This window comes from Salvelinus namaycush, chromosome 25 (assembly GCF_016432855.1).
Source record: "Salvelinus namaycush isolate Seneca chromosome 25, SaNama_1.0, whole genome shotgun sequence".
Classification (NCBI taxonomy): Eukaryota; Metazoa; Chordata; class Actinopteri; order Salmoniformes; family Salmonidae; genus Salvelinus; species Salvelinus namaycush.
In genome coordinates this window covers 9,561,155-9,587,264 of record NC_052331.1, presented here as the reverse complement: position 1 = coordinate 9,587,264, position 26,110 = coordinate 9,561,155, and the positions used below count along the sequence as shown (strand labels likewise).

Below are 26,110 nucleotides of genomic sequence, written 5' to 3'. Positions count from 1 at the left end.
GTCGAGGGCAGTCAGGTCTGGAGTGAACCAAGGGTGATATCTGTTCTTAGTTCTACATTTTTTGAAAAGGGCATGCTTATTTAAGATGGTTAGGAAATTACTTTTAAAGATTGACCAGGCATCCTCGACTGACGGGATGAGGTTAATATCCTTCCAAGATACCCGGGCCAGGTCGATTAGAAAGGCCTGCTCGCAGAAGTGTTTTAGGGAGCGTTTGACAGTGATGAGGGCTGGTCGTTTGACCGCAGACCCATAGCGGATGCAGCCAATGAGGCAGTGATCGCTGAGATCCTGATTGAAAACAGCAGAGGTGTATTTGGAGGGCAAGTTGGTCAGGATAATATCTATGAGGGTGCCAATGTTTACGGATTTAGGGTTGTACCTGGTGGGTTCATTGATAATTTGTGTGACATTTAGGGCATCTATCTTAGATTGTAGGACTGCCGGGGTGTTAAGTATATCCCAGTTCAGGTCACCTAACAGAACGAACTCTGAAGATAGATGGGGGGCAATCAATTCACATATGGAGTCCAGGGCACAGCTGGGAGCTGAGGGGGGTCTATACCAGATGGCGACAGTGAGAGACTTATTTCTGGAGAGATTCATTTTTAAAATTAGAAGCTCGAACTGTTTGGGCATAGACCTGGAAAGTATAACAGAACTTTGCAGGCTAACTCCTCCCCCTTTGGCAGTTCTGTCTTGATGGAAAATGTTGTAGTTGGGGATGTAAATCTCAGAATTTTTGGTGGCCTTCCTAAGCCAGGATTCAGACACGGCAAGGACATCAGGGTTGGCGGAGTGTGCTAAAGCAGTGAGTAAAACAAACTTAGGGAGGAGGCTTCTGATGTTAACATGCATAAAACCAAGGCTTTTACGGTTACAGAAGTCAACAAATGAGAGCGCCTGAGGACACACAGGGCCTGGGTTAACCTCTACATCACCAGAGGAACAGAGGAGGAGTGGGATGAGGGTACGGCTAAAGGCTATCGTTGGGGACAGAGAATAAAAGGAGCAGATTTCTGGGCGTGGTAGGATAGATTCAGGGCATAATGTACAGACAGAGGTATGGTAGGGTGCGGGTACAGTGGAGGTAAACCTAGGCATTGAGTGACGATAAGAGCGGTTGCATCTCTGGATGCACAAGTTATGCTGGGTGAGGTCACCGCATCTGTGGGAGGTGGGACAAAAGAGGTATCTGAGGATGTTGATTGTTGCTAAGGGCTCCACAGTAAACTAAAACAATGATAACTATCCTAAACAACAGTATACAAGGCATATTGACATTAGAGAGAGACATAAACCGAGGCATAAAGCAATCACAGGTGTTGATTGGGAGAGCTAGCTAAGACAACAAATGGGTAAGACAACAACAGCTAATCAGCTAAGACAACAACAACAGGTAAAATGGCGATGAATGGGCAGAGAGGGTCAGTTAACTACACACATGGCCTGAGTTCGAGGCTGGGGCCGACAGATAAACAAAATAAACCAAATGGAATACCGTGATTAATGAACAGTCCAGCAGGCATCAGCTATGTAGCCAAGTGATCATAGGGTCCAGTGAACAGCAATAGATGAAACAGAGAAGCCGCTAGGTAGTCGTTACTACGCTAGCAAGCGGACACTGCATTCCAAAAAAAGTTAGCAGGCCGGGGCTAGTAGAAGCGTCTTCACCGATGTCCGTCAAAGGCCGGGTGAGGGCACAACGGATGGAATTACGTTGGCAGACCAGTCGTTATGAATCGGCGGGGCTCCGTGTCGACAAAGGGTCCAGGCCAGTTGGCAAAAGAGGTTTGTAGCTGTAGTAATTTGGTTTGCTAGCCGGGAGATGTGCCTGGCTCGAGGCAACTGGTGCTAGCTTCGGGACAAGGGCGTTAGCCACTATAGCCACTCGGTAGCCGCTAGCTAGCTGCAATGATCCGATGCAAAGGTCCAGAGCTTACGGAAAGAATCCGGTGATGGAGTGGATTCTAGTCGTGTTAGTGAAGAGTCCGGGAGGCATCAGCTGTGTAGCCGAGTGATCATAGGGTCCACTGAGCAGGCCGGGAGATGGGCCTGGGCCTGGCTCAAAGCTAGCATCGGGGCTGGGGCACTCGGTAGCAGCTAGCTAACTGCGATGAACAGGAGTAATGGTCCAGGGCTTACGGCAGGAATCCGGTGTTGTGGAGAAAAAACAGGATAAAAGCGGGTGGTGTCTGTGCTACAGGTAAAGGCCGCTAGCAGTGGCTAACAATGACTAAATAGCTAGTAGCTGGTTCACTTCTGGCTACTAGCTATTTAGGTTCTGGCTATAAGGTCTAAAAATAGCTGATCCATTTCACATTGGGTGAGGCGGGTTGCCGGAAGGTATTGTAATGACCTGACTAGATCATAAAGGAACAATTGTCCAGACAGAGGGTTAAGTTTACGAATTGACCGTTTATTAACCCAACTTTACACATGCTACTGTTTGGCCGTAGCCCACGCCAAATAAATGAAAGATACCCCACAAGCCAACCGTGACCTTCTCTTGTGAAGCCCAGACGTAAGAGAGAGAACAATGGCTAAACCTGGTCTTAACTTCCAATGCTCCATCCCCCTGCCCAACCCCCCTCCACGCCACTCCGCCAACCACCAGGATGCCCGGCATCAGAACATTCCAGGCATCCCCGTGATTGGCAGATAGCAGGTTGATTGGCATGTCGGACCCCACGAACACTGGTAAGTACAACACAACCCACTAATAGCCTACCACATAACACACCTCTGTCTGTGCGGGTCGCTACAGTATATTTAATTTAAAAATGGAAAAAGAGATTGTATATATTTCAATATATTTCAAATAAAGACGAAGAAAAAATTATTCAAGGGAGAACGACAAACAACGTCTGCACTTCTACACCATGTTTGTTTAAAAAAAACATACACCTTAGCCAAATATATTTAAATTCAGTTTTCACAATTCCTGACATTTAATCAGAGTAAAAATTCCCTGTCTTAGGTCAGTTAGGATCACCACTTTATTTTAAGAATGTGAAATGTCAGAATAATAGTAGAGAGAATGATTTATTTCAGATTTTATTTCTTTAATCACATTCCCAGTGGGTCAGAAGTTTACATACACCCAATTAGTATTTGGTAGCATTGCCTTTTGTTTAACTTGGGTCAAACGTTTTGGGTAGCCTTCCACAAGCTTCCCACAATAGTTGGGTGAATATTGGCCCATTCCTCCTGACAGCTGGTGTAACTGAGTCAGGTTTGTAAGGCCTCCTTGCTCGCACACGCTTTTTCAGTTCTTCCCACAAATTTTCTATAGGATTGAGGTCAGGGCTTTGTGATGGCCACTCCAATACCTAGACTTTGTTGTCCTTAAGCCATTTTGCCACCACTTTTGAAGTATGCTTGGGGTCATTGTCCATTTGGAAGACCCATTTGCGACCAAACTTTAATTTCCTGACTGATGTCTTGAGATGTTGCTTCAAAATATCCACAATTTTTCTCCCCCATGATGCCATCTATTTTGTGTAGTGCATCAGTCCCTCCTGCAGCAAAGCACCCCCACAACATGCCATCCCCATGCTTCAAAGTTGGGATGGTGTTTGTCGGCTTGCAAGCCTCCCCCTTTTTCCTCCAAACATAATGATGTTCATTATGGCCAAACAGTTCTATTTTTGTTTCATCAGACCTGAGGACATTTCTCCAAAAAGTACAATCTTTGTCCCCATGTGCAGTTGCAAATCCTAGTCTGGCTTTTTTATGGCGGTTTTGGAGCAGTGGCTTCTTCCTTGCTGAGCGGCCTTTCAGGTTTTGTTGATATAGCACACGTTTTACTGTGTATATAGATACTTTTGTACCTGTTTCCTCCAGCATCTTCACTAGGTCCTTTGCTGTTGTTCTGGGATTGATTTGCACTTTTCTCACCAAAGTACCTTCATCGCTAAGAGACAGAAAGCGTATCCTTCCTGAGCGGTATGACGGCTGTGTGGTCCCATGGTGTTTATACTTGCGTACTATTGTTTGTACAGATGAATGTGGTACCTTCAGACGTTTGGAAATTGCTCCCAAGGATGAACCAGACTTGTGGAGGTCTACAATTTCTTCTGAGGTCTTGGCTGATTTCTTTTGATTTTCCCATGATGTCAAGCAAAGAGGCACTGAGTTTGAAGGTAGGCATTGAAATACATCCACAGGTACACCTCCAATTGACTCAAATTATGTCAATTAGCCTATCAGAAGCTTCTACAGCCATGACATCACTTTCTGGAATTTTCCAAGCTGTTTAAAGGCACAGTCAACTTAGTGTATGTAAACTTCTGACCCACTGGAATTGTGATACATGGAATTATAAGTGAAATAGTCTGTCTGTATACAATTGTTGGAAAAATTACTTGTGTCATGCACAAAGTAGATGTCTTAACCGACTTGCCAAAACTATAGTTTTTAACAAGAAATGTGTGGATTAGTTGAAAAACAAGTTTTAATGACTCCAGCCTAGGTGTATGTAAACTTCCGACTTCAACTGTACATACAACAACAAAGGCCCTATAATTATCTGTCTCTGTGAACAGAAGAGGGATGACGACATTTTTTTGCATTTTATTCAATGCGTCATGTTACTGTACAACCACGCCCATTGTCATAACCTACTTCCTGACTCAAATGATAAAACCGTGGTGAAGAAGTCGAACCGAAAAGAAAACGGGACAGCTCGAAGAGTGCGGTGGCAGTGGAATTTTTATGTATTTTTTTTGTATACATTTTGCGTACAGTGTATGTTACAGTTGAGTGAATTGGCTGTCCTCTTTATTTAGTCGTGTTTTATCTCATTGGCGTCTCATTAATTGACTACGTAGTTTCGTTAGTAGAAGAAGCCGGCGGGAAAAACTCGCCCAGCCGACCCAAGGTGAGTTTTGTCCGCCTTTTAAAGTTTATTTTAAGTTCCTATTCATGACAACAGTCAAATGCTGTATTACTGTTTAATTACGAGTTGATTTCATTTAACATGGTGTAGACATTTCTTGCATAGTATTTGCGATTTCAAAAGTACAGAATAAACTATTCTGCCAGCAGCACAAATGATGACCTCACTTTTTATGCTAATCGGGGAACTTTCTAAATAAAAGCCCACATTTCAACACTGTATTTATTTGTTTTTATTTAACCTTTATTTAGCTAGGCAAGTCACTTAAGAGCAAATTCTTATTTACAATGACGGCCTACCAAAAGGCCTCCTGTGGGGACAGGGGATTAAAATATCATTAGCTGATAAAAAGATGTAGAATTTTAATCAATGGCCAATGTTCTACCTGTCTACGCCTAAGTGGGGTGGGAAATACTCATTTGGGTCTGTAGAATCTACAGATGGTGTTATTTCCTGGGGGACTGTGGTCTAATGCCACGTTCACTTTATGTCAAATGAATGTAAGTTATTTGCGTAAAGCTTCCTATTGTTTAATTCTGATACTTCCCAAGTGGGAAACTCGAGTTTCCGACATCGCGTGAATTTGTCATAATTACCCAGGAGCACTTTATTTATTTATTTATTTAAAGTTTTATTGTCACATTTACTTTTAAAACAGCTCATTTATATATTTACTACATTTATACACATAAAAAACAGCATTTGAATATTACGTTTAAATTGTTAAAAAGTACATAAATAAAAGTACTTTTTCATGTAAAACACCCAAATCTGTAAAAGCCATTTAAAATGATTTAACAAAAGTAAAACATTTTTAAGACATGAAACATGTAAAGAGAAAAAAAAGTAACTTTCTTAAAAAGCTGTCTTCGGTCCTTTGTACAGGAATGGGGTGAGTCCTTATCAAACTCGCCTCCTGCTCCGAATCGATTTTCGTCCTGTACGTCGGGGCCAGGAGCACTTTATACTCCACCCATTCCATTGGCCACAACTAAGTTGTGGGGCGGCAGCGTAGCCTTGAGTTTAGAGCATTGGACTAGTAACCGAAAGGTTGCAAGATCGAATCCCCGAGCTGACAAGGTACATATCTGTCGTTCTGCCCCTGAACAAGGCAGTTAACCCACTGTTCCTAGGCTGTCATTGACAATAAGAATTTGTTCTTAACTGACTTGCCTAGTTAAATAAAGGTAAAATACATTTTAAAAGTAGGGTCTGTAAAAAAACACAGCATAACTTTACGTAAGGCACGGTTCCCAAACTGGCTGCCGAATATGGCCCGCGGGTGGCTTTATTTAGCCCCCAAGTTTTCTGAGCTTTTTTTGTTGTTGAATTTTATCATTATACATAACTAAAAACACAAGGAAATCAGCTCCAAATGATTTTAATTAACGAAATCTGTTGTGAAGTATTTCCATGCATAATCGAGAGACACGTGATCATATACATTTGTAAGCAAGGTTTGAAATTGTTTTAGTTAAATATTTTATCTGTTTGGGCTTCTTGCAGTCCACAAATTATTTGTAATTCTGTTCCGAACATCCCCTCAAGAAAAAAATCGTCCCGCTGCTGAATCTAGTTGATGATCCCTGATGTAAGGTCTTTATACTAATCAAATATTCTGTTTTTCAGGGGGGCTTTGTCAAATGGCTGGTTATTACGCAGTCTGTCTTGTTATAGACACTCATTTAGTCCTGCATGTTATATTAATTTCAAAACAATACAATCATTTACTATTGCTGTGTTGAATATCAGCTAGAAAAACAAAACATTGTATAAAAAAAAAAAAAGTGCTTACCCTGTTTGCTTCCAGTGTGAAATAAAATGCCATTCCATACTAGACTTTCATGTACTCTTGTCTTGCCCTAATGGATTGGTGATTGGTTGAGAACTGCTTCAAAGACAATGATGGACTGACATTAATCTGTCCTAGATTAATCTAATGGGGATGTGCTGGCTGCACCTTTACACATTTAAATCAGCCTGAGGGCAGCCTCGACATGTTCCAAAAAATGCATCAGGTCAATCGCTTTGGCCTAACAAATAAAAAGTTGTCAGTATCCCAGTAAAATCATGTTGCTATAGGTTCACCCCAGCTATGCATAGCCTTCTAATTATTTTCTTAAACCCAGCTTGGTCACAATAAAAAGGTTTGACTTTTGGACTTTAATGGTTCATATAGCCCAAGTATATGTATCCCATGTACCTCATTGGGGGCAGTGGAAGGGGTATCTGTACTTTACTATTTATATTTGAACCACTTTTACTTCACTACATTCCTGAAGAAAACAATGTATGTTTTACTCTGTACATTTTCCCTGACACCCAAAAGTACAGGGACAGCCAACCAGCGCAAAAATAATATTGCGATATTGTTGATACGATATATATCGTCAAAAATAATATCCAGATATGTAACTGTATACTGCCCCCCCCCCCCCCCCCCCCCGATCACTAATATGTATAACACATGTATTTGGTTATTAGAGACCCTACTGAGTATTTCCCACCCCGCTTTTGCTGAGACTGGTAGAATAATTTTCCAGTAGGAGGCACTCTTTCCTCTGGTCTAACATGCTCACCACACCGCTCGTGTCGCGTGTGCTAGCGTTGCAAAATAAATGTACACATGCATGTTATTCAATCATTGCACCCACACTGCTCGCGAGCGTCTGCGTAGCCGGGCGCTAAAATAGAACTTGGTTCTATTTGTGATGCTCAACGCGCTGCAAGTCCTGCCTCTCAAATCTCCTCATTGGTTTTTAGGAGCATATACCCACATGGGTGATTGAAAGATGAACTGAGTAGAGGATCTTGTGCATTTCAGGTAAAATAACAACCCAATGTTTATATCCCAGGACGGATTAGCTAGCAACAGCAAGCTCGCTAGCTAAATTGTCATAAATGTTTCATACTTTTCGACCTGTCCCCAAATTAATATAATTGGTTCAGAGTTTATTTCAACCTGCATGTCCTGATCGCATCTGGTGTGGGGAGACAAAATCAACATGCATGTAAGGAGAGCATAATGCCCCAGGACAGTGATTGGGGACATTGCCCAGTGTAGGTGCCATCTTTCGGATGGGATGTAAATGGATGTCCTGACTCTCTGTGGTAACTAATGATTCCGTGGCACTTATCGTAAGAGTAAAGGTGTTACACCGGTGTCCTGGCCAAATTTCTAATCTGGCCCTCATACCATCGTGGCCACCTAATCATCCCCAGCTTCCAGTTGGCTCATTCATCTGTTTCTTCCCCCTGTAACTATTCCCCAGGTGGTTGCTGTAAATTACAATCTGTTATCGGTCAACTTGCCTGGTAAAATAAGGGTAAAATAAAAATATCTATGACTAGGAAAAACCTAATCAGGTAATGATGGGAAAAAACACATGTTGACATCCTATCTATAAAACAATATGAACTCACTGAGCTCACCTCTCCTTCATTCATACATCCTTCACTGATGACTGTGGCCTGTGGGTTTCTCATCCTGTCATCCAGGAGTTATATAGACTGGTCATTTCTCATAGCCCTTTAGGAAGCCTTCCTCCTGGTCATCTCCTCATACCTGACCCAGCAATAATGGACCAACATGTTTGACTACAAGCCTCCTCTACTTTCTCTCCTCCCCCTCTCTCTCTCGCTCTCTCATAGCCCTGTGCAAGTGGATGTTGCAGTGCGGTCTGGTCGGGGGAGCCAGTGTGTGATGGACCTGCGCCTGCTGTCTCGTATCGATGAGGAGCTGGACTCCTCCGAGGTGGCTGCCCTGTGCTTCCTGTGCAGAGATGTGCTCAATAGGAAACGCCTGGAGACGGTGAGGGACCACATACAGAGGGCTAAGATCGAGATGAATGGCCAATCCTAACCTCCTTTGAAGTGATTGGATGATAGGTATTAGGTTTGTGGTAATAGCACATCCTAGCCCTCAAGCAGACTATGGAGTTTATGCCATATTGCTTTGAAATCCTTTCAGATGTTACAAGTGCCAAATGGAAACTGATGAAAGGTGTAACCAATACCATAAATTTGAATTGAATTTGGGTATAAAAAATGTAAAACACTAAATGTACATTGGATCCCCAGAGCATGTTTTAATTAAAGCTTTAATTAAAACGCTTGTTTTCAAAGTGGTCCATGGCTATAGAGTTTCCTATCATTATATTTCCCATCAGTCCATTCATTTTATATCAGTGAAAGAAAATGTAGAGATTCGGAACGCAACACTGTCTAATCCTTTGTGGTCTGGCTTCAGGTGGAGGATGGGCGTGGCCTGTTCATGAGGCTGCAGGAGAAAAGCCTGCTGGAGGACCACTACTTCCTGTCCCAACTCCTCTCTGTCATCGGTCGACTGGACCTTCTCCGCCTCCTGGAGACAGACGGCAGACAGCCGGAGCAAACGGCCCACACCCAGACAGACGCATGCCCTGCCCTCTCACAGTACAGGTGAGCACAGAGGTGTGTGTGTGTGTGTGTGTGTGACTGCATTCTCACCACAATGGACCACATAGCACAGCAACACTGAACAGCTGGACATTCTGGTAATTCACTGGTTGCATTACGTCTTTCTCTTTCTTTCTCAGGAGGATGTTGTATAAGGTCTCAGAAGATGTAACTAAGGAGAATCTCACTAAGATTAAGTTTTTGCTGAGTGACAAACTTCCCAGAGGACGACTGGATCCCTGCAATGTAAGAACACCTACATGCACACACTCATTAGCAAATGAACACTAGAAAATTTGAGCCTGGTCCGACCTAGCCCGAGCCCTACCCGAGTCCAACATCACATAAATGGAATGAATCCAAGATAGCGTAGCAGTTAGACGTCTTTGTCTTTTTTAATCTTTTTCTTCGCATTCTTTTTAATATTATTCCTAAACCTCAACTTCAAAATACTCTCCTGCGACCGCCTCACCCAATGAGGTGTGGATCTGTTTTTTTATTTTCTAAAGTATTTCTACTTCCATTGGAACTGGAATTCCTCAACTGAAACTTGCTAGCTTACCAGCTACCAGTCAGCTAACCACTGCTAGCGGTCATCAGCTAACCTTTAGCTCGGAAAGCTCTCGCCAGTTCGTACAACGCGTTTCAAACCAGAGCATACCGGACCTATTTTTCTCTCCATATCCCCGGATTCCTACCGCAAACTCTGTACCTTTTCATCTGGACCATCGCAGCTAGCTAACCGCAACCCGGGTTGACTACTCCTGGCTAACGTTTCCGTCCCAGAGCAAGCACCAATTAGCCTGGAGCTAGCCTATGCTATGCCCATCTCCCGGCGAGGGCTCCTGGGCTACTCCTGAAGCCCACTCTTCGGCTGCAATATCCGGACCCCTTCTACTGCCGGTACGGGGCACGGAACCCCGCCGATCCTTCACGACTGGAAAACTGACATAATCTGCCCGAGGATTCCAACAGGCCCCTCAGACGTCCCCTGAAGGCCCATTCTGCTAACCGCGGCCTGCTAGCTATCTAGAGCATATTGGACTGTTAGCTGATCCATCGGCCAGTTTCTTGGACCACTATACCCATTTTACCAATTGGACTTGGACCCCTCTGATACTTGGAACCATACTAATTCCACTACTGGTCTATCGACGTCACCGCACGAGGAGGCAAAAACAGACTTTCCCCCATCGCGACGTCCCTCTAAGGCCCTTCTGCTAGCTTGCTAGCCCCGGCCTGCTAACTGTCTGAATTGCCGTGTCCCCAGCCAGCCCAACCACTCACTGGACCCATACGATTCACTTGGCTGCGCATGCCTCTCCCTAATATCAATATGCCTTATCCATTTCTGTCCTGGTTAGTGATTACTGTCTTATTTCACTGTAGAGCCTCTAGCCCTGCTCAATATGCCTTAACCAACCATGTTGTTCCACCTCCCACATATGCGATGACATCACCTGGTTTAAACGTCTCTAGAGACTATATCTCTCTCATCATTACTCAATGCCTAGGTTTACCTCCAATGTACTCTCTTCCTACCATACCTTTTGTCTGTACATTATGCCTTGAATTTATGCTATCGTGCCCAGAAACCTGCTCCTTTTACTCTCTGTTCCGAACGTGCTAGACGGCCAGTTCTTATAGCCTTTAGCCGTACCCTTATCCTACTTCTCTGTTCCTCTGGTGATGTAGAGGTTAATCCAGGACCTGCAGTGCCTAGCTCCACTCCTACTCCCCAGGTGCTCTCATTTGTTGACTTCTGTAACCGTAAAAGGCTTGGTTTCATGCATGTTAACATTAGAAGCCTACTCCCTAAGTTTGCTTTATTCACTACTTTAGCACATTCTGCCAACCCGGAATATCTTAGCCGTGTCTGAATCCTGGCTTAGGAAAACCACCAAAAACCCTGAAATTTCCATCCCTACCTATAACATTTTCCGCCAAGATAGAACTGCCAAAGGGGGCGGCGTTGCACTCTACTGCAGAGATAGCCTGCAGAGTTCTGTCTTACTATCCAGGTCTGTACCAAACAATTCGAGCGTCTACTTCTAAAAATGCACCTTTCCAGAAATTCAGACCCAGCCTGTTAAAAGCCCGTCAGGCCCCGTCGGGTTCGGGCTGAAAATGAGAGCTCTATGGCTGCGTTTACACAGGCAGCCCAATTCTGATCTTTTTTTTCACTAATTGGTCTTTTGTCCAATCAGATCAGCTTTTGAAAATATCAGAATTGGGCTGCCTTTTTGTAAACGCAGCCTAACACACACACACACACACACAATTACACTCTCTCTCTCTCTCGCTCTCTCTTTCTCCCCCATAGACGGCCCTGGAGGTGCTGTGTGAGATGGAGAGGCAGGATCTGCTGACAGAGGACAGACTGGATGAGCTACAGAGGATACTGGAGGAGTGTGACACACAGCTGGCCCACACAGTACAGCAGCATAGAGAAGGTACATATTGACACACCTGGCTAGCTCTCTCACACCACTCTCTTGCACTGATTGATAGTTCAGTATTTATGCAGTATATTAAAATATAGTTATTTTTTCATGTGGTTGCTGTTTTTCAGCAAGGGGCAGTGTGTCACGGCAGGAGTACTCTGTTCAGCCAATCAGCAACCAGGAACAGCAACTCAGCTCCCCTCAGTCACTACAGAGCCTGTCTATATCAGAGACACGGCCCAGCTGTAAGTCTCTCACACACACACTCACACACACACTCTCACACACACACACACACACACACACACAGGTAGTTGAAGTGTGTTCTTGTCCACAGGTGAGCATGGGCAACGCACAAGGTTGTCCTCCGATGCAATGACGGAAACTCAGCCTGGGTCTGGGCCTGACCAGGTGACCACTTCACCAATGCAATCCTGGAAGACCTCTGAGGTTAGAAAGTGGGATACACTTTAGACACCAAACATAGAATCTAACATTTGGTTGATTTTTGTCCATGGTGGTAACTCCTGTGTGTGTGTGTTTGCCCAACAGATGGAGCACTATTCCATGACCTGTAATCCTCGGGGGACGTGCTTAATCATCAATAACCACCACTTCATGGGATTTTCAGGTCTGACAGACAGACCAGGAACTGAGCAGGACGAGAGTAAGCATTCTCGCTCATTGGTTGATATTATGAGCCTAATCTCATTCAGTGAACCCCATTGGCCAACCTGGATGTTAAATTCTCCCATCTGTCTCTGTGTGTAGAGGCTCTGCATAATGTGTTCTCCGGGTTGGGGTTTAAAGTGGAAGTGTGTAGCGACCTGACAGAGAAGACCATGTTGGGGGCGGTAGAGGAGCTTGGAGGGCGGAGTCACATACAGGCAGATGCTCTGGTGAGTAGTGAGGTCATAATTCTCCAGTCTCTTCAGGAGGTACAGTAGCTCTACTCTTGAAGCCCAATTGGACTCCAATGACTTAAAGTAGGTTCAACTATTCTAATCCCTGTGCCTGGTCCTAGGTGGTGTGTGTGCTGTCCCATGGGGAGAAGGGTTGTGTGCTTGGGACAGATGGGGGGGAGGTGCCCATTAGCTCCCTCACACAACCCTTCACCAGCAAGCAGTGCCCTTCTCTGATGGGCAAACCCAAACTGTTCTTCATCCAGGCCTGCCAGGGGAAGGGCTTCCAGCGAGGGGCCCTATTACTCCCCTCCATAAGGCAGAGAGAGGGGCGATATGAGGCAGACGCCGGCGCCATCGAGTCCATCCCCTGGCATGCAGACTTCCTGATCGGTATGGCAACAGTGGAGGAGTGCAAGTCATTCCGAAACACTAAGGAAGGTTCCATCTACATCCAGGAGCTCTGCAAACAGCTGGAGTGGGGAGCGGACAGGTGAATTAGAAGGGAAGGGGGTTAGGTTTGGCATTAACCATAGAGATGTATAAAGATCATTACATAGAAATAACCCATTTTTGGGATGTTGCCATTGAGGGATTCCACCATTTTAAAGGCCCAATGCAGCTGTTTTTATATCAATATCAAATCATTTCTGGGTAACAATTAAGTACCTTACTGTAATAGTTTTTCATAATTTTTTGTTGTGCTTTTTAGCAAACTATTTCTCAAGGAAGAATTTTGCTAGGATTGTCTGGGAGTGGTCTGAGTAGGGAGGGGAAAACTTAAAACTTGACAGAGATTTGGAACTCTCTTCGTCTATTAACCAATTTACTGCCTTGTGATGTCACCAGGCAAGCCCAAACTTAACTTTGACTACACTGGGCCTTTAAATAGTCAACCGGTGGGAATTCCTACGGGTTGGGAGAGATCGGCCAATGATCAGACCCTTATCGTCTTCTTCAAATTGGTTTGTTTAGTTTGTAAATGGCTTTAAGCTATATGACCGCCATCTAGTGGTCACAAATTAATTTCACATAAGATTTGGTTCAAGACTCCAGCACTGCAGGTGGCCATATAAGCTTGCCACTTTTTTCAAACATCAAAAGAAGAAATTTGACTATTTTAAAATTGAGATTGCACAGACACCATAATGGCAGATACAACGTTGTGATCTCTGGGCTCCCGAGTGGCATGGTGGTTTAAGGCACTGCATCTCAGTGCTTGAGGCATCACCACAGACACGCTGGTTCGAATCCAGGTTGTATCACAACCAGCCGTGATTGGGAGTCCCATAGGGTGGCACACAATTGACCCAGCGTCTTCCGGGTTTGACCATCATTGTAAATAAGAATTTGTTCTTAACTGACTTGCCTAGTTAAATAAAGGTTAAAAACATACATCTCTATAACAGGTGAGAGATGTATTGTGATGTGTATTTCCTGTTTCCTGTGTAGAGGGGAGGATATTCTGTCGGTGCTGACGCGTGTGAATCGTGAGGTCAGCAGAGGAGTGTATAGAGACTCCAAACAGATGCCCGAGCCCAAGTACACCCTCACCAAGAAACTCTTCCTCCCCTACTTCTGAAACACCTCTGGTTGGCTGACCAATCAACTTCAGAATGGCTGTCATGTCTGAACAGTGAGCTGTCACTCTCAGGAACCCTACCACAGCAGCCTCTACCTCCCATAAGACAGTGTGTTGAACATTGGTTGGCATGTCTGATTTCCTGAAAGATGTTTCAAACTCATGAGATTAATACATTTTTCCATTAAATGCTGGAAATTGTGGAACGTTTACTTTATCTGTAATAAATGTGTTCTGGAGATGATCAGTAAAATGGGTGTATTTTTCTATTGGCCATGTTTCACATTTTTAAAGTTCAACAAAATGTCTCTAATTCTGAGGAGAATACGATTTAATAAGACTTCAGCAACCAACTGTTGATTAAGATATTTATTTTCAGGTATAAAATATGTTAAGGTGAAAGGCAGGTAAGAACATGATTGTAAAAATAACCCAAATAAGGAAAGAAGATTAAATCACAACATGCAATAAAGTCAAGCTTAAGCAATGTGTTGATATCAATTACTTTGTTCTTGCTATGAGAATCCACTTGTTTACAAAGAATGGTGATTCTGAACTCTTCACATATCAAATACATTTATAGTTTGGTTTAATCTAGCCTAGTTTACTTGATTGAGATGCAGCAATGTCACTGGACTTTTGGTATATCTGCAGGATTTGCGTTCACGTGCTATCGGAAGCTCCTAGTTCCCAGTGGGATATTTCATTTAACCAACCCTCCAAGTGGCAAACTCAGAAAATCTTGTTGCCAAATTGTGATGTATCACCACTGACTTTTTACCTTTTGAACCTGAAGATGACAAATCTGTTTTGGACAATTACAACCTTACCAAGATGGAGAATGTAGCCAGTTTGACCATATGTCAATGTTAAGCAAGCTAGCTAACTTTATTATTAGTTATGTTAGCTAGCTCACCATTAGTTTGCAAGTCGGAAATTTCTGATTTTCCCATTTCCGACTAGCACATGAACGCATCATTCCCACGAGCACGAAACCACCTAAACTCCCCACTATAAAAGGAAAAAATATTCAAACAAGGCATAAAAAAACTTTCATTTCAACACCAAGCAACAGATCAGCTCAGAACATAAACATAAAACACCACAGTGACCACGACAACAGGATGTGACCTCTGGGTCTTGAGGCTGTTGGGTCATAACCCATCGTCAAAGATGGTGTTTAATGAAGATGTCTAATAAAGGCTGTTTACCATTGAAAAAAAATGGTCAAGGTCAAGCACTCGTGTGCGCATGCTTTCCCGCGTGAGCTAACAGTTCTTCGGAAATCTCTGGCATGCTCACGTGAGAGTGGACGCCCACTTACACAGACAGGATTTTTTTCAATGGGAAACTGCCCAATAAAAACTGTCTCTCCGCTCGCCCTACCATACAAAAATTGGCCTGTGAGATGTCTCACTTTCTCTTTTGTCTGGCGTCGTCTCATTGGGTCGGCACTGTGAACACCAGCCTCTTCGTCAGCGTGTACTTGGGCTCGGGCATCTGCTTGGCCTGCTTGTATTCCCCGGCCGCCTTGTATCGGTCATCCTTCTGGCTCACGACTCTATTGACCTGTGTTAGGATGGTCAGGATGTCATCACCTCTAGAGAGAGCAGGAGACACACACATACCAGACAACGAAGACATTAACACCCAGTAAAGACAACGCACAGCGCCCATAAAATATACAGTTCTCGTCGCCAGCAATGCATTAATTTCTGATTAGTCAGGGGACTTGCTCACTGCGAGCTAATAGATTTTATGGTAATCTTGTTCTAGCCTTTATTTAACTAGACAAGTCCCTGGTTTACACCTGACAGTGTGTAGACTGGAGTTCCGAATAACACTGTTATTCTGTAGAATATGGTCAGTTTTGTATTGTCAGCTCTTTCCTACTAAACATCTGCTTTGTTTAGGTCATGGCCATGTAAGAATATTTTAGCCTCCTCTAGAGCATTGTTTCTCAAATGGTTTGGCCTCGGGACAGAAATTGTACCAGGCTGTTTCATTTGCGACCCAATATTCGTATCGCGAGAAATAAATCTCTAAAATACAATCTGGAAAACTATTTTTAATGCTATATTGATAGTAAATGTTACAATTATAGGGAAAAACATTCCCACCTCTTTCATTGTCAATAATAAAATTTTGCCCATATTCTTTAAGAATGTTAATAAACTCACTAGTTTGAGACCACAAAAATCAACCAAAATAGCACTGCTAATAGCTTTATATTGAAAATACTGTGAAGAAGAAAACATTTTCAGAGATTACAATTACACTATGCAAAAATCGCTCCGCCATTTCCTGGTTGCTAAAACTCTAATAGTTAGCCTAATTTCAGTTTTTGTGACAAAATAAGATTATAGAGAATCATTGCACCATCTAAACCACTGAAATTTATTTTATATATATATATTATTGTTGTTTCAGGTCTTTGAAGATTGTGTACCTAACCGAAAGTAAAAGACGTAACAAAAAAAAAAGAATGGGAGGCATAGAAATAGTGCACATAGAACAGATCTACCGCTTTAGACTTGCTTTCAAGTAGAATGATAGATCTATAACTCACATTTCTATGTGAATTTGGTCAGGTCGCCCAAAAAGCCACTTTAAATTATAAAAAAATGTAAGTTCATTATAATTTCTACACACTTTTTTAACCTGGTTTAAAGTTCAGACTGTAGTATTTTTTTCATAAAAAATGTATAAACTTTTTGTTTTTACTCAGATGCCAGCGAGCCATTCAAAACCTCCCGACGCGACCCGCCAGAATTGGTGCTCTAGAGCACATATTCAATCATGCTTCACCTGGGACAGCCCTGTTTGAGCTGTTTGCACAGAGTCTGGATGAACCAGGACCCACGGGTTGGGTCTCTGAACGAGTAGTAGTCTTCAACAGTGGCCATGGCAAACAGGAAATCAGCATCAGCTGGAATGTAGATCTGGTGACCTGGATTTGTGTCTGCCTCCAACTGCACTCTAGCTTGGGTATCTTTCCCCCTACATGCCTGGATGAAGAAGGCCTTGGGCTTGCCAATGAGGGTGGAGCAGTTGGTGCCTTTGAAGGGTGAAAAGAGGTCATTGATGGAGATGGGTTCGTTGTCTGTGCCATAGATAACTCCTTTGTCACCATGACTCAGTACGCAGCAGACAAAGGCGTCGCCATGCGTCTCGTCACCAAACCTCTTCAATTCCTTGCGGGCCTGCACTGCTGTCTGGTCTAGGAGTACAGTCACCTCAAAACCGAGCCACTGGAACACATCCTTCAGAACATCTACAGGAAAAGCACACACGAAACAATTTCAAGAAAAACACTAAACCAAGCCACATAAATATGTCCCTTTTACAATACCAGGATGTTTTGAGGCAAGAGGAACAAGATCAATGTTCATGTAACAACAATATGGAACAAATATGTTAGAACTGTTTTACACATTGGTTACATTACCAGCATCTTTGTCTGATCCCTGTCTTTCCTTCATTTCATTAAAGTTCACATTGTTGATGATTAAACAATGACCACGTGGCAGGCTGGTCATTCGGTATTGACAGACCTGGAAACACAGAGAAAAGCCATGGGATTAAGCACAAAAGTGCATACACACACTGCGTAGTCAGGAGACAAACACTTACTTAACTCAGAGCTGTGTACACAGGTTAAAAGCTCTATGTTCCTTGTGTATGTTTTGTAGTGCAAAAAGAAAAATATGTTTTATTCATTGGCTTGACTGGAGTTGGTGGTGGTCTGAGGTGCTCAGTTGGGTTGTGAGTAGTATTGTGAATGTTGTGTTTTGAGCAGTTTAGTTTTATTGTGTTTTGTGTAGTTGTGATGATTTGTTAGGTTTTGTTTCAGCTAAGAATGAAAGCATACGGGATTGCTGCAATTACCTCACTGCTCATTCCGACCGCCTGGCCAGTAGTATCTGGAAAAACCCGTTAGCATGTGTTAGTGTCCCTTACTACAGACAATATGAGTAAGCAGAGCCACGCTAACTGACAGTACTGGTTAGCAGCATGTTATTGTACAGGAAGGATTGTTCCGTAGGGGTGTATGTTTAGGGAGTGATATTGGTTCTTGTAGAATCTTTCATTTTCTTGAAGTTGTTAATGCTCTTAACTTTATCCTTTGAAAAGTTGACTTAACTGGAAATCAAATAATCCTCCCATCGTTAAGGCAGTGGGAGAATCAAATGAATTATTATTGAAATATTTCAAAAAAGATTGGTAACAGAGAGAAACAAATTAGCACAATTTCAACCCATATGGCATAAAGTATTACAAGCACTAGAAATATCCAAAGGATAAAAAAAATTGAAAAAAATATTACGAGAACAAACAAGATGGGTATGGATATGTTGGGAACATGTAGGTCTGAGCAAGTACGGTGTCATTAATGTTTGTTGAAATGTATGTACGTCTGAGTTGGTGTTTTTGTCTTTCTTCTTATTCTTTATGTCGAAGGTTGGGCATTAAGTCCCAGCCAACGTCATGTCTAGTTTATTGGAGCCATGTCTGTGAAATGTTAAGTTGTCTTTTGTCTATGTCAATTTTCTATTGTCTAACCTAAATAAAATCTTACAAAAAAAATGGAACATGTATATATGAGTGCATCCTAAGAAAAAAAGGGACATTTTCCAACAAATGTAATACCTAAATTCCCACCCAGATCCATAAAAACAGTCAAATGTTTGATGTGCTATAATTCAGTTAATATCTGATAGGTTTTTAACAATTCTAAAAGTTTGGAGTATCTTCACTCATTGTCCAACTGTTGCATTTAATATAACTGTTTTTAAAACCTTATAAGAATTTTGATGACCGTTGCTAATGTATGTTGATTGATCTGTAAATTGACATGTAGTGTAGAGTCTACTGGTGGATGTGCCAGTGAACAATGAAAGACTTGTGGTGCACCGCTAGTAGTGTGCAGTACCTGTACTGGAGGTTGTGTATGGGTCACTGGGTGCTGTGAGGTTGTTGTTGAATACTTCCTTCATTCTAGGGTAGGTATCTGTGATATTTGGTTGCTGCAGCAGGGTCACAAAGTCAAGGCATTTTGCCGTTCCTTTGTTCATCACTTTATCCAGAAGATTGATGATGATGGTCTCTGGGGGATGACCAGCGACATGTAGGTTGTTGTATTCACGCTGATTCACTATCTTCGCCTGCTGCACATGCTGAAGGATGAACTCAGGTTCCGCAGACAGGATCTCTGTAATCAAAGTCTTATTCTCTCTCAACGGCTGCATGGTGGACCTTAAGAGAGAAAGATTGTTCATGATATCAAATATTTTAAACATTAATAAAACCTACCTTGTTCCTAATAAGTTTTTTGAAATTCCAAGAATGGGTCACATTCAAAATGCATTGACTGATACAAGTTATAGCTAGCCTGTTCAGGGGAGAACGACTGCCCCCTCTCGTTGAAGCCATGAAGTAAAAAAATAAATAAAATGTCCCGCCACTGTACCTCTTCTTCGGTGGGGTTTTACAGTGGTTGGCATCCAATGTTATTGGTGCAATACCGCCACCTACTGTACGGGAGTGTGGGCCAGAGACTGATAGTGGCCTCAATAGAGCTCGCAAGCTTGTAGTCATAAAAATCAGAAAATTAGATACCTCTGGTTCATTCAGCCATTGCTAATAGGAAAATTAAATGGGGAAAGAATAGGGTTTTGGGATAAACGCTGAAAAATAAGGTCTAATGTTAACACAGGCTTAAGAGATCTTATATATGTTTTGTTCTATGAGATAATATCAGTCAGTTAGCATGACATTTGTAAATTATAAAGTCTTTGTGCTTTATGTGCTTTTTGTATTACATAAATGCTTCATATTTCACAAAAAGTGACGTTAGCTCATGAAGATTATCTCACAGACAAAAATGTATAAGATCTCCTAAGCCTGTGTTTATCACAGACCTTATTTTGGGCGTTTATCCAAAAACCCTACAAAAACTACATTAATAGTACGATACTGATAGTGTTCTTTTCCACCAAATCCATGATGTCATCTGCGCTCTCTTTGATTTTAGCTGTGAGAAAACCCTAAAATTGTTCCTCAGCTAGTAATGTTACACCCTCTCAGCCCGCCATCTTGAGTGCCCCCCGAAATAGTCCAATTCACACACTTATCAAGAGAACATCCCTGGTCATCCCTACTGCCTCCAATATGGCGGACTCACTAAACACACATGCTTCACTTATAAATTATGTCTGAGTGTTGAAGTTTGCCCCTGGCTGTCCATAAAAAAAATGGTGCCGTCTGGTTTGCTTAATATAAGGAATTTGAAAATATTTATACTTGAACTTGAAATTTTGATACATTAAATATATTTTAGAGATTACATTTACTTTTGATACTTACGCATATTTAAAACCAAATACTTTCACTTTTAATTGTTACTCAAGTAGTATTTTCCTGGGTGACTTTCACTTTCAATTGAGTCATTTTCTTTTAAGGTATCTTTACTTTTAAGATAATTATCCACCACTGCCCAATAATACCAAAGATGATTTAGTAGGTTTAGAAACTCTTTGATGGCTACGGTAGCTAACGTTAATAGGTTTAGTGTAAAAGTAGCTAATATTACAGTAACGCGCAAGTTAAGCATGAGTAACGTTAGCTGCCTAGCTAGTTACTTTCGTGTCAACTATCAGTGAGCATATTTTGCCGATGTGGTTATCAAGATATATTAACAACGGTTTGATAGCTAATAGTAATAGCTACGACTTACCTGTACGACTAAAGTGATTCGCTCGCCGATTGGAATAATTCAGTGTTCGCTTGCGCTGACTGCACTTCCTCCTCGATGCTGGATTGGAACCTCCAGGTACTCCTTCAAAGTCATCTGATTGGCAGCATGTTTTTTTGCTTCAATCTTCACCGATGCCACCAAATACCCAGCACAGGTCTCACCAACAAGCTTTAATGGCCTGGAAAATATGTTTCCTGCACAATTTTTCCCCACATAAAGCTCTTTTGTGGAATAATTCAGACATAACTGTAAGGAATAAGTAAGTCATTGTTCTACCCCAGCTGGCATGAGAGGAATATTGACTTTGCTCTTGATGTTTTCGACAAGGGTAATATTCTCAAATATGAACAATTTTTAAAATTGAAAGAGTTTCCAATACCTTTCAGAGTTTATTTCTGTGATCAAAGCCATTCCCAGTGGTCTAACTACACCGATGAAAACTCATCTTAGCTTTGGTAATGATCACAACGTTTATCCAGAACTCAGATTGGAAGGTGTGGGCTTACTTGAGAAATCTTGTTGTAATAAATATATAAGACAAATTCTTCATTCACAAAACCAACTTACACCGAGAGGAAAGTTTTTCTGGAAAATGCTTATTCCTGACATTGTCTGGAAAAATGCATGGTTAAGGCCTTACAAATATTGTATTCCAAACAAAGTTAAGTGCACTTCAAAATTTTACATAAGATATATCCATGTAATTCTATTGATATCCAAATTTGTGGCAATTGATATGTGTTTTCTGTGAAAAAGGTGAGAATTTGTCTCACTTGTTCTTTGAATGTAAATTTGTGTCAGAATTTTGGGAAAACCTTGCAAATTACTTATTTACCATTATGAACACTACCTATGTTTTTGAAATGAAATATATATGTTACTATTGCAATGATAAGACCACTGAAATGATTGTGATTTTTTTAATTCTTGTTACCAAATACTTCATACAAACAAAACTTCCCAAATTCTATACCAAAATTACACATTTTGATTGAATTTAACTATTTTATTAAAACATTAACCCTAGTGAACAATGACAATAATAACATTTTCCTAAATCATTACAATAAGATTTTTTCAGAGTGATTACAATTGCACTAGAATTGTTTGTTTCAGTATTTTCTCGTTAATACCTGCGTTCTGTTTTGTATGATGTAAGAATGTAAATTGTTGATCTGTATTTTGAATAAAACATTTATTTTTATTTTTTAAACCGAGCACAGGTCTGCTTCCTCTAAAGCCAAGGCTAAACTGCATCTTGTGCTGACCCAACAAGTGTGCCTTGTTGCTGGCAGGGGTGGAAAACGTACTCAATTGTCTTGAGTAAAACGTAAAGATACCTTAATAGGTTAAGATTTTTTCAACTCTTAATGATCGGCTATGAAAAGCCAACTGAAAATTATTCATGATTATTATTTGACCATGCTTGTCACTTATGAACATTTTTGAACATCTTGGCATAGTTCTGTTATAATCTCCACCCGGCACAGCCAGAAGAGGACTGGCCACCCCTCATAGCCTGGTTCCTCTCTAGGTTTCTTCCTAGGTTTTGGCCTTTCTAGGGAGTTTTTCCTAGCCACCGTGCTTCTACACCTGCATTACTAGCTGTTTGGGGTTTTAGGCTGGGTTTCTGTACAGCACTTCGAGATATTAGCTGATGTATGAAGGGCTATATAAAATAAAATTGATTGATTGATTGAATAGAAAATTACTCAAGTAAAAGTGAAAGTCACCAAGTAAAATACTACTTGAGTATAAGTCAAAAAGTATCTGGTTTTAAATGTACTTAAGTACAGTGGTGAAAAAGTACCAATTATCATACTTGAGTGAAAGTACAAAGTAAAAGTTATACATTCAATTCCTTATATTAAGCAGTGGTGGATGTACTTAAGTATCAAAAGTAAAAGTATGAAACGTAAGAGCCCTAAATCTAAAAAGCAAAATCACTACTTGCTGGCTGAGAGGCAGATTCTTTCTGCATCGATGCCACCAAATACCCAGCCCAGCACACTTTCAACTATCCACTTGAAGGTCTGCTCCTTATGAAGGCCAAACTGCATCTTATGCTGACCCAGCAAATGTGCTCTGCTTGCTGGGTTGCCACCTCTGAGCAGTACAGCCCTCCTGGCTGAATCCACCACTTTGTCTGGAGACAGCCCTGCTCCATGCTCTTTTAGTAGTTTTTGTCCTGTAACTCCTGTAATCCTTACTGTCCTTTAAGACAAGGATTCAATTTGGCAGTTTTCTGAAGCTGGACTCCATGTCTGCTGTGAAAATAAAGGGGAAAGTTTGTATTTAATAAGCATAAATGATATACATTTTAATCACAGTGAGCAGATTAGATTAATAGATAGAACAATAAAATGAAGTGTATAAACTCTAGCTACTGTTCTCTATCTCTAGCTACTTGCTAAAGGACATTTCTACTACAAACAGACACACCAGCATAAGCAAGAGCATAGAATATCGCTCGTGCCTTTTAATTTATAATTAACATGATGACCCTATCAAGACAGTATTTGCTCTATATCTATGGCAAAGTAAAGCTTTATTATTTCACTTTTCTCTCTAAAGTTTATAGTTTCCCTGGTGGTCTAGTGGTTAGGATTCGGCGCTCTCACCGCCGCGGCCCGGGTTCGATTCCCGGTCAGGGAACACATTTTTGACCCCCTCAACTGAAAATACACTTTTTAAAATAAGTGTGATTATTTAAAAAAGTCATAGGTTTATTCCCCACTCAACAATTTCTGGTTTCAAGGCTTTTTCATCGTGTTTCACCTTGTTAACTGTGAATGACAATGAATAACTTTGATGGCCATGTTACCTGTTTTTCTTCATGTTAACAAAGTCGGTAGAGCAAAGGTGCAGACGCTCGGGAGTACTACAGGGCTGCTTTGGACTATTGAAGACGTGTTGTGAGCTTTCCGGTGCCCAAATTAATGTCAGAAACATTAATTTGCTTGACCATGCTGTAGGAGGTTTGTTACATGAAAAGTGCTTTGTGGACATCACCAGACAGACGTTGCGTTGAATTTATTCTGACACTGTCTTCTTACTGTCTCGGCCGTGAGGCGTATATATCACGGTGGCTAGGCCTATGGGCTAAAAGGTTATAGAGCAAACAACGCAATAATCACAACACATATGGCTTTTTTAATGGATTTGCTTCCCCAGTGATTTTACCCTCACACCGCTACTGCAGAGTGTTTTGCTCACCGTGTGCTCCCCTCTTCCCTCGTAAAAGCCAAGTGTGAGTACTTTAAGTTAGCTGGTATTGCTGCCCATTCGGACAAAGTTGTACTTTGTGTAATATATGTGATGTCACTTGTTGGAACAAAAAGTGTTGTTTCCCTGGTGGTCTAGTGGTTAGGATTCGGCGCTCTCACCGCCGCGGCCCGGGTTCGATTCCCGGTCAGGGAATTACACTTTTGCGTACTCAATTGAAAGTACTGTTTTTGACTGCTTGGAAGTATTCAAAAGCTCATAGTGGGGCTTATTCCCCACTGAACAACTTCTGGTTCCAAGTATTTTGCATAGTTTTTTTTACAGTTACCATAGTGAAAAACAATGAAAAACTTTGATGGTCACCATGGACCTGCCGTTCATTAATTGTTTATGGTTCATTGAACAAGCATGGGAAACAGTGTTTAAACCCTTTACAATGAAGATCTGTGAAGTTATTTGGATTTTTACAAATTATCTTTGAAAGACAGGGTTCTGAAAAAGGGACGTTTCTTTTTTTGCTGAGTTTATATGGCACAGCTGTCAATTTTTTGGTCCTTAAATGAAACTGGTAAATATTTTATTCATCACAATTTTATTTAACCAATTTTCGTCTTTAATGTAGGGCTGACAGACAAGTTCCTTACTTTTTCCCCCTTCCATTTTTGTGGTAATGCTGCAATTAGTTGGTTGTAATTTTGGGTCGAGCAGACATTTCCATATATTTGTGTTAGCTGCATGTGTAACATAACTCCACCAGACTATATGTGTTTTTTTTAAACGTTATCGATTTTTTTTTTTTTCAATGAGTAAATTTGAGTTTAACCACAATATTTGTTGTATTATTTGTTGTGTCTTTCCTGGATTAAACTGAAATTGTAACAAACTTTCTATGGCTTGTTTAAAAAATAACAATGTTTTGGAGATTATTTCGTTTTCAAATAACCAAAATTGAGCGTTTGTAATCTGAATAAAGGGAAAAAGGCCATTCTTGAACATGGGGTGAGACATACTTACTAATTTGCTAGAGAACCAGTTCGGATAAAAGTACAACTCTGGTATGACTGATGCCTTTAGTGAGAGGTCTGCTTTAATATTTAATCATTTCTGCCCCCCGAATTCATATTCTTTATATAAATAAATCCTTTTAATTTGTCTGGCTTGCCATTCCAAATAAAATTGAATATTTTTTGCTCAAATAATTTAAAAAAACAGGTCGCTAGGTGTAGGCAAAACCATAAACAAATAGTTTGTGATATGACTACAGAGTTAATCGGGGTGATTTTATTTTTGCTATTTTTGCCAACTTTCTATTCAAATGTATTGAGTGTAGAGTGTAGAGATAATTTCTTTCTTTCGGGATATGTATGTTCACATCCTGTCAGCCGATTTTATTGGTACACTACATGGTAATGTAATTATTATTTATTTTTTTGTGATCCAATACATAATATAGTATCATAAATGTATCATAATTTTGTTTTAATCCAGAGAGGTTAGAAAAAGTAGATCCTCAATGAGGCTGTGGAGGGATTCTAATTGTGGATTTAATTAAAAGAAATCATGAATCATCAGCGTACAATGACACCTTTGTTTTTAAGCCCTAGATTTGTAATCCCTTAATATTATTGTTGGATTTGATTTTAACAGCTAACATTTCAATGGCAATAATAAATAGATATGCCGATAGTGGACAACCTTGTTTTACTCCTCTTGACAGTTTAAAACTTTCTGAGATGTAGCCATTATTTACTATTTTACACCTAGGATTACTATTCATAACTTTAACCCATTTTATAAGAAATTCCCCAAAATAGAAATATTCAAGGCGACGTTCAGTCGTACTCAAACTCCAGTCGTACTTTA

At 41.2% G+C, this 26,110-nt stretch overlaps 2 protein-coding genes and 2 non-coding genes across 4 annotated transcripts; 3 read left to right on the top strand and 1 right to left on the bottom strand.

Moving 5' to 3' along the window:
- The first annotated feature begins 4,618 nt into the window (after positions 1-4,618).
- On the top strand, positions 4,619-14,532 carry casp8 (caspase 8, apoptosis-related cysteine peptidase). The gene is made up of 11 exons (XM_038963704.1): positions 4,619-4,882; positions 8,552-8,711; positions 9,150-9,340; positions 9,478-9,583; positions 11,661-11,790; positions 11,910-12,026; positions 12,119-12,231; positions 12,334-12,448; positions 12,553-12,680; positions 12,806-13,176; positions 14,136-14,532. Exons 2-11 carry the CDS (start codon positions 8,604-8,606, stop codon positions 14,263-14,265), a joined length of 1,509 nt encoding a protein of 502 aa, XP_038819632.1. The 5' UTR covers positions 4,619-4,882; positions 8,552-8,603; the 3' UTR covers positions 14,266-14,532.
- Positions 14,533-14,619: 87 nt separating this feature from the next.
- On the bottom strand, positions 14,620-21,108 carry LOC120020200 (caspase-8-like). The gene is made up of 6 exons (XM_038963706.1): positions 21,002-21,108; positions 19,199-19,521; positions 18,154-18,188; positions 17,714-17,819; positions 17,074-17,539; positions 14,620-15,865 (listed from the first exon to the last, which is right to left on the bottom strand). The coding sequence occupies exons 2-6, from the start codon at positions 19,512-19,514 to the stop codon at positions 15,706-15,708; spliced, it is 1,083 nt and encodes a 360-aa protein (XP_038819634.1). The 5' UTR covers positions 19,515-19,521; positions 21,002-21,108; the 3' UTR covers positions 14,620-15,705.
- Positions 21,109-23,605: 2,497 nt separating this feature from the next.
- On the top strand, positions 23,606-23,677 carry trnae-cuc. The gene has a single exon. It is a non-coding gene; the product is annotated as a tRNA-Glu (tRNA).
- A 693-nt stretch (positions 23,678-24,370) lies between these two features.
- Positions 24,371-24,442, top strand: trnae-cuc. Its single transcript has one exon. It is a non-coding gene; the product is annotated as a tRNA-Glu (tRNA).
- The last annotated feature ends 1,668 nt before the right edge of the window (positions 24,443-26,110 follow it).

Coding starts and splice junctions, on each gene's coding strand:
- casp8 (XM_038963704.1), top strand. CDS start 8,604: ATGGACCTGCGCCTGCTGTCTCGTATCGATGAGGAGCTGGACTCCTCC. Junction 9,584..11,660: donor GACGACTGGATCCCTGCAAT/GTAAGAACACCT, acceptor TCTCCCCCATAG/ACGGCCCTGGAGGTGCTGTG. Junction 11,791..11,909: donor AGTACAGCAGCATAGAGAAG/GTACATATTGAC, acceptor GCTGTTTTTCAG/CAAGGGGCAGTGTGTCACGG.
- LOC120020200 (XM_038963706.1), bottom strand. CDS start 19,514: ATGCAGCCGTTGAGAGAGAATAAGACTTTGATTACAGAGATCCTGTCT. Junction 18,189..19,198: donor ATACACAACCTCCAGTACAG/GTACTGCACACT, acceptor GGGTTTTTCCAG/ATACTACTGGCCAGGCGGTC. Junction 17,540..17,713: donor GGGATCAGACAAAGATGCTG/GTAATGTAACCA, acceptor CTTTTCCTGTAG/ATGTTCTGAAGGATGTGTTC.